Source organism: Desmodus rotundus, chromosome 12 (assembly GCF_022682495.2).
Source record: "Desmodus rotundus isolate HL8 chromosome 12, HLdesRot8A.1, whole genome shotgun sequence".
Taxonomy (NCBI): Eukaryota; Metazoa; Chordata; class Mammalia; order Chiroptera; family Phyllostomidae; genus Desmodus; species Desmodus rotundus.
Genome location: NC_071398.1, coordinates 69,733,410 through 69,752,062, shown reverse-complemented (window position 1 = coordinate 69,752,062; position 18,653 = coordinate 69,733,410). Strand labels below are relative to the sequence as shown.

The 18,653-nt window shown below is 45.9% G+C and overlaps 1 protein-coding gene across 1 annotated transcript; it reads right to left on the bottom strand.

Annotated features, from left to right (window-relative positions):
- Window positions 1-6,708: 6,708 nt before the first annotated feature.
- Window positions 6,709-7,670, bottom strand: S100A12 (S100 calcium binding protein A12). Its single transcript, XM_024570052.2, is given in 4 exon segments — window positions 6,709-6,849; window positions 7,114-7,187; window positions 7,190-7,271; window positions 7,620-7,670. Coding segments are annotated over 4 exon segments (348 nt in total).
- Window positions 7,671-18,653: the final 10,983 nt, after the last annotated feature.

Genomic DNA, 18,653 nt, shown 5'->3' with positions numbered 1-18,653 from the left:
AACATGCAGCAGCCATTCATTCACTCAGCAGACGGTCACAAAGGCGCTGCTGCCGTGGGAGCACCATCCGAGCTGGTGGGCCAACCAAAAAGCAAATCCCGGCTCTCCTGAGCTTACATCTGGGCGGGAGTCAGACAAAGAATAAATAATAGGTAAGTTCAGATGGCGATGAGCTCCTCGAAGAAAGTAAAAGAGTGACGTGATAGCCCTGTCCGTGTGGCTCAGTTGGTTGGAGCATCATTCCATGCACCAAAAGCTTTCCGGCTCAATTCCCAGTCAGGGCACACACCTAGGTCGAGGGGTTTTTCCAGGTCAGGGTGCTTATGAGAGGTAACCAATCAATCTATCTATCTATCTATCTATCTATCTATCTATCATCTCCCTTCCTCTTTCTCTAAAAATCAAACACGTCCTCAGGTGAGGATTAAAAAAATAAGAGTGACATGATAAAGTGACTGTGTGGGGGGGTGGGAGAGGTGGGAGCCAGTAACAATAAAAGTGAGATCTGAACAACAAGCAATGGAAAACCAGAGGGTCTTAATCAGGCAAGTGACACAACATGCCTGCCAAGTGGAGGAGGTCACTCTGGCTCCGTGTGGAGGAGGGCTGGCGGACCTGGAGCAGAAGCTTGGGGACCAGTCAGAAGGCTGCTCAAGGAGCCCTCAGTCTCATGGGGGCCACAGACACCCAAGTAGATCTTTTCAATATTATGTTGTGGGAGAAAGAGAGGCGGGGGTGGCTGGTGAGCAAAAACCCCCTGGGAACACAGAGGAGGTGTTTTTCTGTTTTTGTTTTTGTTTTTCTTTGTCTTCTTCGCTAAGTGGAGGCCAGGGAGACAGGTGAAGGTATGTGGAAAGCTTCCTCAGAGTGGGTTTTGAAAGGGCTGTGTTAGGTAATGAGAGAAATCAGAGACACACAGGAAGTCAGGGTTTTGCAGTCTAGTTTGCTTTCTTTCAACTTTGAAGACTTTTTATTGGTCACAGTAAAATGCTGAGTCCCAGCTACTCTTGCTCTAGGGCTCTGGTAGCCATCCCACTGAATCCAGAGCCTTCTCCTAACTTCCAAAGCCCCGATACCCAAGTTGGCACCGCCTGTGTTGTGCCAGGAGCCTGTCTGAAATGTCTTCCTGAAGGGCAAGGGTGGTGTACTCATAGCTCCCAAGAGAATGACATTGGTCCCTTATCACACACTGACACCCTTGCCCAAAGGACTCTGTCAGACTAATCGTTCCCACAGGAGCCTGAGAGCAGGTGAGGCCTGGTGTTTCCAAGCTGAAAACTATGCTGGACGGAGGTGGAAACGTGAGGGTGTGTGAGTGGGTGAGCTCCCAGGAGGATGTGACATTTGGGTTGGGTCTCAGCAGACAAGCAGGAGTTCCAGAGCTAAACTAGGGCCCACCCGCCTGCTGCTGGAACAGAGCAGACACTTCACAATGTTTGTGAGTGAAGGACACCAGATGCAAATCCAAGAAGTCTGCCAGCTCATGGAGACACAGGAGAAGGTTGTGGGATGGCTGGAGACTAGGGCTCATGGCAGTTGACAGGAGGCAGTGGGCAGTCGATGCCGGGGTGCTGGCGAGGACAGGTCCAGTCTCTGCGGTCCTGTGGCTCCAACAGTCCTCATGTTTGTTGGCTTGTTTCATGGTACCTGCCACCATCAGGAGACTAGGCTGTGCGTTTTCACGGACGGACTAGAGATCACCTCGTCCAAATATTGCACTTTAGAGACAAAAAAATTCAGGTTCAAAGAAAGGAGGTCACTTGCTCAAACTCCAAGCTGGGAGCTAACCAAGCACATTTGACTCCAGGTTGAGGACTCTTTCCATTCCCCTCAGGTGCCTCTGATGGATTTTGACCAAGCCTGGGGGCCCTTAAATTTTAAAAAAATAGAATTTAAGTTCAGTGTGGTTCAATTGGTTATTCTGAAACAAAATTATGACTGGTGAATGTCTTCAAAATAGCAAATACACTGAGATTTTTTTCTTTTGTTAAAATATATTTTATTGATTATGCTGTTACAGTTGTCCCATTTTTTTCTCCCCTTTATTCCCCTCTGCCCTGCACCACCTTCCTACCTGCATTCCCCCCGCTCTTAGTTCGTGTCCACAGGTCATATATACAAATTCTTTGGCTTCTCCATTTCATAGACTATTCTTAACCTTCCCCTGTCTATTTTCTACCTACCATTTATGTTACTTATTCTCTGTACCTTTTCCCCTCTCTCCCTCCTCCTCCCCACTGATAACCCTCCACGTGATCTCCATTTCTGTGATTCTGTTCCTGTTTTAGTTGTGTGCTTAGTTCATCATTGTTTTTGCTATTTTTAGGTTCAGTTGTTAATAGTTGTGAGTTTGTTGTCATTTTAATGTTCATATTTTTGATCACCTTCTTTTTCTTAGATAAGTCCCTCTAACATTTCATATAATAAGGGCTTGGTGATGGTGAACTCCTTTAACTTGACCTTATCTGGGAAGCACTTTATCTGCCCTTCCATTCTAAATGATAGCTTTGCTGGATACAGTAATCTTGGATGTAGGTCCTTGCCTTTCAAGACTTAGAATACTTCTTTCCAGCCCCTTCTTGCCTGCAAGTTTTCCTTTGATAAATCAGTTGATAGACTTTTGGGAATTCTTTTGTAGGTAACTGTCTCCTTTCCTCTTGCTGCTTTTAATTTTCTTTCCTTATCTTTAATCTTGGATAATATAACTATTATGTGCCTTGGTGTGTGCTTCCTTGAGCCCAACTTCTTTGGGACTTTCTGAGCTTCCTGGACTTCTTGGAAGTCTCTTTCCTTTGCCAGATTGGGGAAGTTCTCCTTCATTATTTTTTCAAAGAAGTTTTCAATTTCTTGCTATTCCTCTTCTTCTTCTGGCACCCCTATGATTTGGATGTTGGAGTATTTGAAGTTGTCCCAGAGGTTACTAAGCCTCTCCTCATTTTTTGAATTCTTGTTTCTTTATCCTGTTCTGGTTGAATGTTTATTTCTTCCTACTGGTCCACACCATTGATTTGAGTCCCAGTTTCCTTCCCATCACTATTGGTTCCCTGTACATTTTCCTTTGTTTCTCTTAGCATAGCCTTCACTCTTTCCTCTATTTTGCAACCATACTCAGCCATTTCTGTGAGCATCCTGATTATCAGTGTTTTGAAATCTGCATCTGATAGCTTGGCTATCTCTCCGTAGCTTAGTTCTTTTTCTGGAGTTTTGATCTGTTCTTTCATTTGGGCCATGTTTCTTTGTCTCGGTACACTTGTTATGTTGTAAGGGGCGGAATCTTAGGTATTTGCCAGGGCGGGGCAACCCTGGTAGCTGCGTCGTGGGGTATGTGGGGACTATGCCACTTGCTCTGCTCTCCTGGCTTTCAGTCACTTACCACTCTACCCACAAGCAAATTGGGCCCTTCTGGTTCTGATTCCCAGGTGGATGGGTTTGTGTTCATTCTAGGACCCTGGGGATCTCTCCAACAAACTCTCCTGTGAAGCTGGGAGTTTCTCCCACTGCTGCAACCCCCTCAGGTTTTTATAGCCAGAGGTTTTGAGGCTTTATTTCCCCATGCTGGAACCCTGGATTGCATAGTCTGTCTCACTCCCCAGTTGTTCCTCCCAGTTTAAAACTCCACACACAGATGTGGGACTGCCAGCCACTGCCTCGCCCACCTGGTCCTCCAGCTGCCACCTTGCCATGTCCTCTCCTTCCCAGCTGCCCATCTCCATCCCTCCTCCCAATCTGGATGAATGTTTCTTCTTTAACTCCTTGGTTGTCGGACTTCCATACAGTTTGATTTTCTGGCAGTTCTGGTTGCTTTTTGTTTTTAAATTTGTTATCCTTCTTTTGGTTGTACAAGGAGGAAAAGTGTATCTACCTACCACAAATACACTCAGTTTTTTTCTTGTCATTTGGTTATTTTTTACATGATTCTAATACTATATCCCTCAGAAGTGGTCACAGATATATGTGGGTGCATTAAGCAGGAACCCCAGTTTGCAGAACAACAGCTTGGTCTAATTTGAAGGCCTTTAGAGAAAGACTGTACCTAAGTGCCCTTGGTTACTTGTATAACACTGGTCAACTTTAACTATAAAAGTAATCCCTAAAAATAACCTCAGTCTTTGCTGTGGTTTAAAATAAGTTTCACCTATTGTGGCTGCAGCAGAGAGAGGGGAGCTGACCAGCTACAACTATTACCTCTTACATAAATTAGTACCTTACTGGTTAATGCTAACATCTATTGAACACTCTCAGTATCAGAAATTTAACTTTAGTCCTCACACTCTTGGATGCTACCCTTTTAGTCCAAAGAATAACCTCCTTCCTACCCTAGATCCTACTTAAATTCTCCCTCATCCCAGCGAAGTATCTCAGAATGTTAAAACTGGATGACACCTGAATGTTCATCTAGCCTAAACTCTGCAGATGAATTTCTTGAGTTCCTTTGAATTCTTCAAAAATAAAAAAACAAAGGTGCAGACAGGCAAAGTGATTTGCCCAAGGTCACTCAGCTGATGAGGGCTTTTCTAGAATGCTGCCCCATTCTCACTTGATGACAGAAGCCTTCCAGGCTTGGGCTATTCCAAGACCACCACCTCTGTGTCCAAATTCCTTTGTCCTCTGCCAATCCCACTTCGCCCCCATCTTCAGCCACTCCACCCTGCCTCATCCCCAGCAAAGGGGTCACCACAGGCTCCTGCTATACTTTCCACACTTCCTTTCTGCCTCTGCTTTGCCTCACGTTCAAGTCTCACAGGTGCAATCCCTCTGGTGTATGGTCCAACAAACCTCCAACCCCAGGCCTCGGGGGTCAAGAGCAGTCATTTCCTGGTCTCTGTCCTGATTCGCAGCTTTCTACACATTATCTCCAATACGCTCTCTACGACCAAGTTCCATAAGTTTTATTACCTATATTTTCTTCTATGTAATTTATTGTTTCAGATCTTATATTTATGTCTTTGATCTTTTTGTACATGGGGACAAACTGTAATCTAGTTTCATTCTTTTGCATATGGCTTTTCAATTTTCCCAGCACCATTTATTGCAGAGGTTTTCTTTTCTCCATTGTGTGTTTTTGGCTACTTTGTCAAAAATTATTTGCCCATATACATGTGGGTTTATCTCTGATCTCTCAATTCTGTTCCATTTGTCTCTGTGTCTGTTCTTCTGACAATACCATGCTGTTTTGATTATCATAACTCAACAGCCTAATTTGAAGTCAAGTAGTGTGATACCTCCAGTTTCATTCTTTTTTCTCAGGATTGCTTTGGCTATTCAGGGTCTTTCATGGTTTCATATAAATCTGATGCTGGCTGCTCTTTCTTTGTCAAAACAAAGAGGACACTGTATGGGATTTCTGCTGCCCCAGGTTTTCTCTAACAGAGTTGAGCATCTGCAGGCAAGGATTTTGTCTTTCATCTCTGTGCCCTCGGCATCTAGCTCAATGTCTCAGAAAAAAAACCTTTGAAGGAATCCTGCAAAAACTATCCTACCTTCAAAATGTGTCCAGAGCCTGGCCACCCCTTGCCACCACCGTGACCACCACCCCAGTGCAGCCCTCCTTCTCTCCAGCAGTCTGGGATTACACTTCCAATACAGTCACCATAAGCTACATGTGACAGTTGGCCACTTGAAATGTGACCACAAGCATGAGCCACACTGTAAGTGTAAAACACACATTGGATGTCAGGCTTAGAAACAAAGAAAAGAATGCAAAATAATCATAATTTTGATATTATTTAAGTGATACTAGTTTTGATCTCTTGGGGCTTATAAAATATATTATTAAAATTAATTTCCTCCAATTATGGCTACAGGTACACTTACAATTACAATACAAATGTAGCCCCATTATATTTCTCGTAGCCAGTGCTACTTTAGGGAATCCCTCCTTAGTCGGTCTCCCCGCTTCCACTCTTGCCTGCCTCCTGCTATATCTTGTCCACAAAGGCAGCCAGAGTGATCCTTCAGAAATGTAAGTGAAATCATCTCTGTCCCTTGCTCAAAAGCCCCCAGCAGCTCCTGAGCCCACTTAAAATAAAGTCCAAAGTGCTCCCCATGGTCTGTAAATAGCACCTGCTCTCTGCTCCCTGCAGGGGCACATTGCCTTCAGTGCTGTTCTTTGAGCAGGTCAAGCATATGTTCACCTCAGGGCCTTAGCTTCTCCTCACCAGGAGCTCTTGGCCCCCAGATACCTGAGGCTGCCCTCCTTCCTGTCTTTCAGATTTCTGCTCACACACATTCCTTGATCACTCTCTCTAAACCAGCACCCTTCCTTCCCCGACCTGACTTCCCTACTTTAGTTTTCTTCATATCACCTATCATTACCTACTGATGTATCATGAGATATATTTTTGTTTGTTTGTCTATTTATTTCCTACCCCCTCCCCAATAGAATGCAAGCTCCGAGAGGACAGAAACTTTGTGTCTCTGACTATCATAGACGTTTGGTGAATGTTTGTGGAATGAATGAATGATGCATAAGTAGTGAATACTTACTAAATAGGTGGTGAATAAATGACAAACAAAGAAAGGGGCCTCGGAGCCTATAAATGAGACCTGTCAGAATAGCAGGGGTGAGTTGTGATCAAGTTTGGAAACCATGGTCGTGAAAAGAAAAGAAGTGCACAGACACTGTTAAGAACTTTGTAAGAGTACATTTATTCACTTCTCCTCAGTTCTTCTTGTGGACATTGCTGGGGAAAAGCCACTCAGAGCTTCCTAGTATTTGTGGATATTCTCATGGCCAGTCTCCTGCACACTGGCCACCAGGGATAAAAATTCACTAAATATAACCTGTCCATCTAGATTAGCATCCAGTTCTCGGAATATTTTGTTAATGGTGGGTTGATGTTTGGTGTTCTGAAAGAAGAGGACAGCAGACACAGTGAGCTCAGACCCTCCTTCTGGGAGAGAGGAAAGGAGTATAGCCTGAGGTAAGGGAGTGAGTTAGCTGAGAGGGGGACGTTGCAGCCCTTGTCCCACAGCAGGGAGAGAACTTCCTTGGGTGCTCACACTGAGGCTGAAACCACCCAAGTCCTTATCTCTCCATCACCCTTTAGTCCTTGCCACTGCCCTCAAAGCGGGGGTTGGGGGAGCAGGTTCACCATGACGGGCGTCACCTACCTTGATCGTGTTGGCAAGTTCCTTTGTGATCAGCTGCTTCAGCTCACCCTTGGTGAGGGCGTCAAAGCCCCCACCCGAACTGAGTACTAATGGAAGATGTTGATGATTCCCTCCAGGTAGTCTTCCAGCTTAATCACCTTCCCAATCTCACATTTGCCCTTCAGAAGACAAAGCAAATCTAGGACAGCTCCTCCTCCACCCCCTCACCCCCTCTCCTCTCTTTCCGCATCAAAAGTTTAAAATAAGGAATGGCTTCCCCTTGCATCTGCTTTGTGTACTCTCGGCTCTGTGTTTGGTCCGTGGTGAACTTCTCATTTGTGGATTGGGTGGGGGTGGAAGGATGTATAACACCATCTAACATCTAAAAGAATCGGCCTCAGTTGCCACAGTGTTCCACGGCTCCATATTTCCTGGAGAGTATAATTCAGAGGGTGTCGATCACTCAAGCTCAGCTGAGAAGAGTTCCGTGGCTCCCCAGGCTGTTCCTTTTCCCCAACCGATGGTACTTTGGCCACAGGTCCCTCACAGACATTCACCAGCCCACCCACGTTTGCCATCCCTGTGTCCTGAGACTGCGTCCACCTAGCACAGCCAGAGCTGTTGTTCTCTTGGGTCCGAAATGCAGTCAGCCCTTCACTTCATAAGGTATATAAGTATCTAATCACTATGTTGTATACCTGAAACTAAAGTATTATTATATGTCAACTGTAATTGAAAAATAAAATTTAAATTAAAAAAAAATATTTTGTATAGCCCTGGCTGGGGTGGTCCAGAGGATTGAGTGCCAGCCTGTGAACTGAAAGGTCACTGGTTCAATTCCCAGTCAGGGCACATGCCTGGATTGTGGGCCAGGTCCCCAGTCGAGGATGTATGAGAAGCAACTGATCCATGTATCTCTCCTTCATTGATGTTTCCCTCCCTTTTTTTCTCCCTCCCTTCCACTCTCTCTAAAAATATACAAGTAAAATCTTTTCTTTTTAAAGCAGTTCATTAACTGTAACAAATGTATCAGATGAATGTGAAATGTTCATAAGGGGAAAACTCTGTGCTAGTGAATAGGACCTGCTTATCTTCTCAATTTTTGCCTAAATCTAAAACTGTTCTCAAACATAAAGCCTGTGCGTTTTTGAAGGTGAGCATACACTGAGCCTAGCCACATGCCAGGCACTGCTGTACACAGTGCTTCATCCCGCGCGGGAAGTGCTGTTAGGGTGCAGACGAGGAAAACAAGCTTAGAAGGTTAAGTGACTTTTCAAACCCTAATTTCTCTGCTTTCAAAACCTTTGCCCTTGTCACTTTTTCCCTAAAGGAAGAATAGTTCTCTTGTTATAAACAATAATAATAAAAGATGCTCATAATTTTGGTAAAAACACATAATTTTGCTAGAGGCAGATATTCTTGTCAAACCCTGATTTTTTTTTCTTTCGGTTTTTTTCCCTAATGCTATCAATTCTTGATTAGCCTTTAAAAAATTCTTTCCTTGATGCACCCCCACCCCCATCCCTAAGTGGAAAGTCCTGTTCTAAGCTCAGGGGCAAAGAAGCACAAATTCTGTGGCTGCCCTATTGGAATTTGGTATCAGACGGGTTCAGACACCTTCCTAAATCATAACGCAGAGAGTTCGCCTCACAGGACCCAGGTGGAGAGTCCTGAGTGGGGCCAGGCCAAGACTAGCAACCCAGATTCCACACTAGGAAGGGGTCTTATGCAAGGCTGCTTTGCGGACCACAGTGGAGGGCGAGGGACAGCTCCGTGCCCTTGGGCAAGCCCTTGACTTCTATGAGCCTGTTTCTTCATTTGCGTGTCCTCTCACTGGCCTCATTTAGTTTCCAGAGTTGTGGTGAGGCTCAGCTGGAAGAATATGTGAGGAAGTGCTTAAAAACAATCAAGTGTGGTGTTTAAATTTTACTTTTGCCCTTACCACCCAGCATGGATGTGGATCATTCAGACCAGCTAGGAGACCTCCCTCCCCTGTGTCCGGATAGTGGTCATGTGGGAGAGGGGCCTACACCCCTGACTTTCCTCTGAGGAAGCTGCCCTCGCCCCGCTGAGCACCATCCCAGCGTCTGTGCCACCCAGCAAGGTCTACAGGGAGACAAGGGAGTCAACAAGCAGCAGGCACCTGGCATGTAGAATAACATCACTTGCCTTACCTTCCTCCCTCCTCTCAGCTGGACCCCAGTGAAAAGGTAGGATTGGCCCCAAGACGAAAGGCCAAGCCCTGGCCATGTTCCTTCCTGCTCCATGGTGAGTGCCCTGCTGCTGACCTTGGGGTTTCCAAGGGGATTCCTGAGACTTGTGGCCTCCTAGCTGTCACCTGGACCAGCCCTGCCTCTCCCACTTGACAGGAATGCCTCAAGGCTGGGACTGTGCAGAAAGGCTGATGCTCAGGGAGGCCAATGAGAATGAAAGTATGCAACACTCCTCTGTTGACAGTTTGAGATAGATGACACTACAACGGTGAATACGTGCCATTATGCATTTGTCAAAACCCATAGATGTACAATGCAAAGAGCGAATCATAATGAGGACTATGAACTTTTAGTTAATAACAGTGTATTAATGTTGGCTCATCGACTGAAACAAATGCACCACCCTAATGCAAGATGTTAATAACAGGGGACCTGGGAGAGGCAAGGCTAAGAGGGTATATGGAAACTCTAATTCCTGCACATTTTTTTCCTCTAAAAATTAGTCTGTTAATTTATTTTAAAATTACTGCTACTGCCCTGGCTGGTGTGACTCAGTGGGTTGAGTGCCAGACTGTGAAGCAAAGGGTCTCTGGTTCAATTCCCAGTCAGGGCACATGCCTGGGTTTCAGGCCAGGTCCTCGGTGGGGGGCACTCGACTGGCAATCACTTGTTGATGTTTCTCTCCCTCTCTTTCTTCCTCCCTTCCCCTCTCTAAAAATAAATAAATAAAATGTTTTTAAAAAATTACTGTTACATATAAAATTACTATGTACACATAGTAATAGCGTACTACACAACAAGAAATAAACTTTTCACCTGGCCAGTGTGGCTCAGTTGGTTGGGTATCACCCAACAAACCAAAAGGTCACCGGTTCAATTTCTGGTCAGGGTATATGCCTGGGTTGCGATGCGGATGCCAGTCGGGGTTCATATGGAAGGCAGTCAATTGATGTTTCTTTCTCACGTCACTGTGTCTCTCCCTCTCTTTCTCCCTCCCTTCCCTTCTCTCAAAAAGAAGACAAACAACTTTTCAAATAAATTTTAAACCAAATTGATACAGATTCACTTTCACAACTAGAAATACATGTGTAATTCTTTTCTGAAATATAAGAAATTTACTTTTAGAGAGAGAGAAAGAGGGAAAGAAACATCGATGTGAGAGAAAAACATCAACTGGCTGCCTCCCACCCCACCACATGCACCCCAAACAGGGACCAAGGGGACCAAACCCACAATCCCACAATGTCCCCCAGCTGGCAACTAACCCCCTCCATGGGACAATGCCCAACCAGCTGAGCTGCATGGGCCAGTTTTAAATGCATATTCTTAAGACAGGCCTTCACCTTCAAGGGAATTGAACTAAATGTGATCACATAAGTATCCTGTAAAGCATATCAAGATAACGTCAAATTTGTCTAATGTATAGAAACAATGGATTAAGCTGATAAATCTGAGTAGAAGGTATATTGGAGTTTCTTGTACTATACGTGCAACTTTTCTGTAAGTTTGGAATTCTATCAAACTAAGTTACATCAAATTGAAATTATATTAAAATTAAAAGTTACCCCCCCAAAAAAGTACTCATGGCAACATGTGACTCTGTTAGTTACACCCAAGCCTTGGGGAGGGGCACAGGCAGAGCTTAAGGTGAAGCAGGGTGACCAGATGGGGCAGGATGGCAGCCCACCAAGGTGGGTTAACCCCCCAAGTTAGCCCAGAGACTGCACTTACAGAGGCACCTTCCCTAAAGCTACCCCCTCCAGGAGGGAAAGGGACTCTCAAGTAAGCAAGGAGAGAGAAAAAGAAGATAACATTGCTTTAAAGGATGGGATACTCTGGATCTAAAAGGATTCCATCCCTGGAGATGTGGAAAGAACCTCAGATTGGCTCTAACCTCTGAGCAATGGTGAGGGAAAAGAGGAGTGTGGCTTCTTCACCTGGCACGCACTTCCTGGCCCTTCATATCTGCTAGTCTCTGGCTGTCCAGGAGCTGGGGGAAGCCTCCATGAACAGGACAGACACCGTCCTGCCCTCCCTGAGCTTACAGTCTGGGGAGGAGACAGTTTCCACAGGCATCTGGTGAGGCAGGAAGAACAGTGGGAGGGCCAGAGCAGCGGAGGTAAGGCTTTTTGTTTCAACAAAGGACATGCCAGCTTCACCCTCAGTTCCTGCCATCTGGGAGATCTTTGGTGTCTACAGCAGGGATGGAGGCCACAGGGAAGGCATTCTGTCCCGAAGTTGTTCTGAAATGCAAAGCCAGTCACTGGGTGGATTTCCAAGAAGGATCTCACGGTTTTCAGGAAGTGAGACCCCAGGCTCTCTGTGCCTTCCCCCACTTTCCCATCACAACCCCCGAACATGGCAGTGAAAAAGAGCTACCAAGTTGGACAAGGAAAATAACCACCAAAGTGCCAAGATAGGAAGAGGTTATCAAGGTTTCAGAAATAAGATTTTTTTTTCAGTCTAGCCTGGGGATCTGCATTCAATACCACAGACTCCCCAGCATGCTTCATTAGCCTAGTTACCATGGCAACATGGATTCTAAGAAGCAGAGTCCCAGAGTCCCAGGGTCCCACAGTCCCACACAGGACACCCTTGAGGCCTGGACATAGACCCAGACCCTTCTGCAGTGCGCCCCTGCAGCCCTGGGCCAGGTTTGTCCCTAAAATTGCACAGCAAAACTGCCCCTCCAGGCTTCAGTGGCCACGCCGTGCAGCCATGAGATGCAATTGCTCTAGAGAGACAACTGGGTGAGAGCCCAGCCCCTGCCCCCTTGGCATGTGGGAGTGGAACCTTTCCCAGCAAGGCAATAAGAAAGCCCCTGGGGTGCCTGGAAGATTCAGAGAGGGGAAGACCACAGGAGGAGAATCTAGACAGATAGCAGCATGAGCAACTGATGGGGAAATAAGATCCATGGGATTTACGGGATTTCAATCCTGTCACAGTTATATTTGGGAACCCATCCAGTGTACTTAGCATCATGGGCAGCTTTGTTCCTCCAGAACAAAAGCTGAACACATGTTGATTGATGTTAGACAAGACTGTAATCCTCTTAGAAAATCAAGTGTGGCAGAGGTTGTCCAAGTCACTATTTCCTTCTTTCTCTTTCGGAAGAAAACGATTCTATTTTTTTACAGATTTATTAATGTATAATTAACATACCAAATAACTGCACGTATTTAATGTGCACAATTTGATGAATTTGAACATATGTATGCACCTGTGATATCATCACCACTGTAATAAATATAGCATTGCCTCCAACAGTTTCCTAGAGCTCTTTTGCCTTTTTTTTTTTTTTTTTTTTTGGTGGTGGTAGTGAGTTACACTTAACATGACATCTACCATCATAACAAACGTTAAAGTGCACAGTCCCGTATTGTTAACTAGAGTATGTTGGCCAGCAGATCTCTAGAACCTCTTCATTTTGTGTAACTGGAACTTTACACCCACTGAACAATAACAGTCACAGCTTCCTTCAAGGAAGCTGGTCAAGGAGGATGAGACTGCATGAAGAACTCCTGCAGGATGCTTACTTTTTGCTTGGTTTTCTTTCCCTCCCTTTGCTATTACATTCCATACCTTTTTGAGACACACTGAAGACTATATGCAGCTCATAAGTTAATTATAAGATGAAATAAAACAACAAATATATGTGAATATACAGGATGTTTTTAGTCCCTGAACAGATATCAGGTGGTTGACAAAATACTCCAGAGAGCAGAGAAGGAAAATAAAGAATTCTTTGTTTGCTAAAAAAAAAAAAAAAAAAAAAAAGTTAAATTATTTGCCTTGACTGGTGTGGCTCAGTGGGTTGTGCATCATCCCACAAACAGAAAGGCCACCAGTTCAATTCCCGGTCAGGGCACATGCCTGGGTTGCTGGCCAGGTCCCCAGTTGGGGGCATGAGAGAGGCAACTGACTGATGTTTCTCTCCCTCTCTTTCTCCTTCCTTTCCCCTCTCTCTATAAATAAATAAATAAAATCTTTTTTTTATTATTTAATTCTTTGAAAGTCTCTAGACAAGCTAGCCAAAAAGTCAGGTGTGCTTCAGGAATGGTTTTTTAGCATCTCTGCCTCACACCCTGAATTTCTTAACACTGAACCTCTTCCTGGTGAATGGGGCACTGGCCCACAGTGCTGGGTCCAAGGGCACTGAGAATGAGATCACCCTGCGGCTCTGAACCAACCTTCAGGGCAGGTGTTGGGGCCAGTGAGGTGCCGGAGTGTGGTTGACAGGACTTGACATTACAGCCTCAGAGGAGCAGGCATTGCAGGGAGGACTAGAACTTGGCTGGAAATTGAAAGTGGCAGGTATCAGAGAAAGAAGGGATGAAAGAGGTCACGAGATGCCCCACTCTCAAGGGCTACTGGTAGGGAGAGCGTCCATAGCCGTGGTGAAAGCAGAGGCCGTGCACTGTGTGCTAGAGCTGGGAAGAGTTATGTGGCCCCCATGGGGCGTCCCAGAAATGGGAAGATGACCGATGCTGCTGGATCCTGTCTCCAGGCAGCTCTGGAGAAAGAGCCAGAGCCCAACGGTGCAGGAGCCAGGCTCGGCCAGGCCAAGTCACAGCAGGGTCGCCCTTCACTGAGGGCTTCCAGCCTCCTTGGAGTCATGGAGGCTGGTTCCAGAAAGGGAGGAAAGGCTCTTGTCCAAAGCAAGAAGGGAGAGAGAGAGAGAGACACCTCATTACAGAAAATGACTAAGGGCCCTGTATAGGCCCAGGCGCCTGGCACCAGCTTGGGACTTTGAGTTCCTTCAAAACATCAGTCCAGTGGGAACTTCTAAAGGTCTGAAGGTCTGTAAAGTCCTGGCCTTAAGGCATGTTCTAAGGACCTCAAAAAATAAAAATGACCATCTAACTCACTTTACCTGTGGGGAAGATGACCATTTTCTGGTGACCTGAGCCCATTCTGTGAACCTACCTTTATTATCATACAGACTAAGGCTAATGGGCACAGGAGAGGAGAGTGTGGAGCTCCCCAGCCCACAAGGATTCATTCAGCTTAGTTAATATGAGGTCCTCCTCCTGCTTCCCACACTAGGAGAAGGTGATGAAAACTCAAGTGGTGGGAGACATGGCCAGACACCCCCCCCCCATGGCCAGCCAAAAGGAAGTTGGTGGAGGTCTCTGTTCACCGCCAGCATGGCCAGCCCATTGGAGATTCCACAAGAGTGAATGGGAGCTCAGCCAGAGCAGGTGTCCCAGCTATGAATGGAATATGCTGGGCTTTGTGTAGTAATGAGACCAATTACTGCCCTGAAGGAGATCTTCTCCTCATCCAGCACCCCACCCCTGCCCACTGCAGAGGTAGGGCTCCTGGGGTGCTCTGGGAGAATCCCCCCTCCTTACTGTTTTCCTGTAAGACACTTTCTCTCACAGAATGGATTTTGAAAAGAGTTGATTATCCTCTTAAAAGCGTAACACTTCAAATGGGTGAACCATGTGGTATGTGAGCTCCATATCTCAGTAAAACTTTAAAAAGGGGCAAGGAGGGTTTATAACAGAGGCCCCCTCCTGGCAGATGTAGAGATGCTGGACCAGAGGGGCATGGCTGGCTGTCTTGGTGAGAGAAAGATGTCAAGTTGTTCAGGAGAACGAGGCAGAGAGTGACCATGGGGCAGTTCTGCTTTGCTCTGTTGGGCAACGGTATTGAGATGCTTGTCCTGTGACCCCATGCACAGTTAGTCAGCAGTGCTGTTGGCCAACTTCAGGGAAGAAAGCACCTGGAGATATGAGGTAAGAGAGCTGTATTGGCCCCACCTAGATCCAAAGGCAGGAAAAAATTTCTTGAGGTCAAATTACCATGAGGAAAGGGGAGACCACGCCAGGGACAAAGAAGCCACAGGGACAGTAAGAGCTGCTAGTGGAAACTCCCAAACCCAGTCTTCCCATGAGCTCTGGGGACAGATGACTGGCCATCAGGACAGGAAGCCAGAAGAGCAGAACTTGTTCCCCAGCACAGAGAGCGCTGGGCCTGGCTTCATAAAGGGGCCCTAGCACCTGGAGGGAGAAGCATTGTCTCTGGAATTTGGCAGACTGGCCTCAACATCAGCTCCTAGAGCAAATGGAAGCAACCCCAAAAGAGGCTGCTGTTGTCTGTCCTTCTGTTCAGGAGAGCATAATTGACCCCTAGACCCACACCAGCCCGAGGGACCCGTGGCTCAAGGAGAAGATGCCAGACTTCCTTCTAATAGGGGTTGTGGGAGCATGAGCAACTACGGGGGAAAATAAAAACACACAACTGTAACTGAGGAACTAAATCACACCTGTTGCATTTGGGAGTTGCTTGGAAGACTCCCATGTATCTCACAGATCAATTGATTCCCTTGAAACTGCAGCCAGCTGCCTGAGAGGCAGTAACTGTAATTGTGTCTGAAGTCTGGTTGTGGAGGTGGAGATGTTGTTGACTGCCCAGTGTCAGTGTTGGGATGGACAGGACTTCAGGGGGTCCTACAGGATACTGCCAAACCCTTGCACAGCACAGAGTGGCTGGCAGAATATTCTGGAGGACAGAGGAGGCAAATAAAACATTTTTTGAATTTGTTGGAACGTTAACTCTCTGTGAAACCCAAAATAGACATCAGAAAAAGGAAATGCAGGAGAAACAATGTTTGAGTGCCTCGGACTGTGAATTTCAAAATTTCTGAACCTTTCCTACAGGAGAGGACTCAGTAGCCAATGTCTGCGAGACTGAGAGCATGGCAGCGTCTTTCCTGGTCCAAGGCTGGATGTCCAGATACAGCTATGGAAAAGGCCATTCAGCCCACAGAGAAAACTAAGAGATACCAGCAAGCACATTTTTCAGGAATGGCATTACTAGCCTCATGGGAAGAACTAAGTCCAATCTGTCAGGGGCACATTTCTAAAGAGTCGGCAAGAGAAGCTGTTATTCGCAGGGAGAAATGAAGGAGACAATGAAATGCAGAAATGGGAGCACATTTATTTCGTGTGGCCAGAGCTGCCAGAGCCTCCAAACCTCCCATTTCTTCCCATTTATTTGTTCTTATCTTATAACAATGGCTAGGGCCTCCAATACAGATATTGAACAGAAGTGGTAATGGGAGCATCGTTGTCCTCTTCTTGTCATTAAACAAATATCTAACATATCTTCATTAAATGTGAAGTTTACAGTTAGGTCTTAATAGATACACCTTATCATGAAAGGTCTAGGACAAACGTAGGAAAGAAATCCCGAGCATCCTCTTTATGTTAAATATTTTGCTCTAGAAAGCACAGGGGGGAATGTGCCACAGCCGAAGAAGATGCTGAGCAAGCTGTACTGGACGGAGCCCTTGCTGGGCTAGGCTGATGAAGAGCTCTGGATGGGCTTTGGCTGCAGGAGAGCTCCATGCTTTCTGCTACTACCGTATTTTTCAGACTATAAGATGCACCAGACCATAAGACACACATAGGTTTCAGAGGAGGAAAATAGGGGAAAAAAACCCGCTCCACCTCTGCCCCCTGACACTCCAGGAGCCAGGTGAGCTACATTCGGACTATAAGACGCACTGCCATTTTCCTCCCAAATGAGGGGGGCATGTCCTATAATCTGAAAAATATAGTAATTAAGCCTTTTCAGCAGGAAGAGAAGGGGGTTCCTGTCCACTGAAAGAGGTGGGTCAGATCATTTCAAAGTGTTGCTAAAGCTCTATGCCCTGGCCTTACCAGCTAGTTCAGACGTGATTTTACAAATCAGAGAATTGTGTACATGGAAACTTCTACAGCTCCTAGGACTGGTAAAAAGGCTCCCTAACACAGAATGGAGGGAAAATTATTATTGCAACAACACCTCAGAGGTCAAAGAGATCAAGATGCCAATCATCCTGATCTAGTGTCGAGAGGATTGTTCACATCAGGAAACAACCCACAACAGCTCTGGCCCTGAGCCACGCTTGGTGAGTCCTAGACAGGGAGAAGCCCCAGAGACAAGCTCATCCTGGCACCTGCTGTGCTTTGCTTTATCTCTCTTGATGGCAGAGACCATGCAGAAGGCAAGGACCAAGGGGCAGCAGAGAAAGCGCAGGCCCTCCACACACACACAGGGTGGAAGAGAGAGCTTTCCCGCCACGTCTTAACTGGGGGTTTCAGCCTGAAGATAGTTAGGGATCCACCCCTCCCTCTGCCACTTGCCAGATTAGTAAATTTTGTCAAAGTTCTTAACATCTCCAAATCTCCTCATATACAAAACAGAAATAGTAATGACTTCTTTCACAAAAAAATAAATGAGATAAACTGTCACAAAGAGTGAGAAGCAAAATTATCAACAAATTTAGTGGGCCCATGTCAAAATTTTTATTTTATTTCATTAATAAGAGAATCGGCAGGGGTTTTTTAAGCTGGTTTAAAAATATTTGAGAATATATAAAAACAGGCAGGAAAGGAATGCCTAATTAAGACTCTTAGTTAGATATATGACTCTTTTAACTTTAAACAGAGTGATAAAACCCCTAACAGTTAGGGGTTTGCTGTCTCCACCAGGTTGTACAATCATATTATTCCATCAAGCAGATAAACTGACTTTATCCATTAGGACTTGCTAATCAAATATACTGTGCCAACATTTTACATTTCCCAATAATGGAAGATTAACAAGTAGCAGGACTTGCTTCTGTTCAGATGGACTCTAGCCTGAGCTCAAAGATTTAAGCAAACACCCTTTTGTCTTTTTCCAGGTTCGGGATGCTATTTTCCTTTCACACTGCCACCCAGCAGAAGCCCAGTAAGTGTTGGTAGCTTTCCCTCCCCTCTTCAGCCCATTTGAATTTAGGCTGAATTCCCCAAGTCAGGAGGCCAGAAAATGGGCTGGTCTCTGGACCCCAACAGAATTATTTTGGCCCCCAGATAGAAGGATGTATGGGGAAGTCCTTTCCATTAGAATAATCTCCTTTGTTCAGCTGCTAGACACAAGTTGCCCAATTCCAGATCCTCTTCATGCCCTTTAAGATTTTCGTCACAACCATGAGGAAACTGGCTGAAATCAGGAGCCTTGGGTGGAGAACGTGGGCGAAGAAGCAGGATTTCAGACAGGCCATCCTGACAGGCCCCGGAAATCTCAGTGGCCGGATCTGCCTCAATTGGTGAGCCAAGGTCTCCTTTGTGAGCCCAGATGTTGCTGGTAGTTTCCTGCTGAACAACTTATTTCTCAACTTCCCATTGCCTTCTTCTTTTGTAGGCAGAGAAACAGGAAACCAAATCACCTTGCTCTGGGCTCAAGCCTGCCTGACTCTGACCAGTTGTGCCCATAATGGGCACGATTCTGTTTATAAACCACCATCTCCAAGCCTGCCTCCTCCCTGGGCCTTCCAGTGATGCCCCCCTCACTTCTACCTCTTTCTCCAGGTAG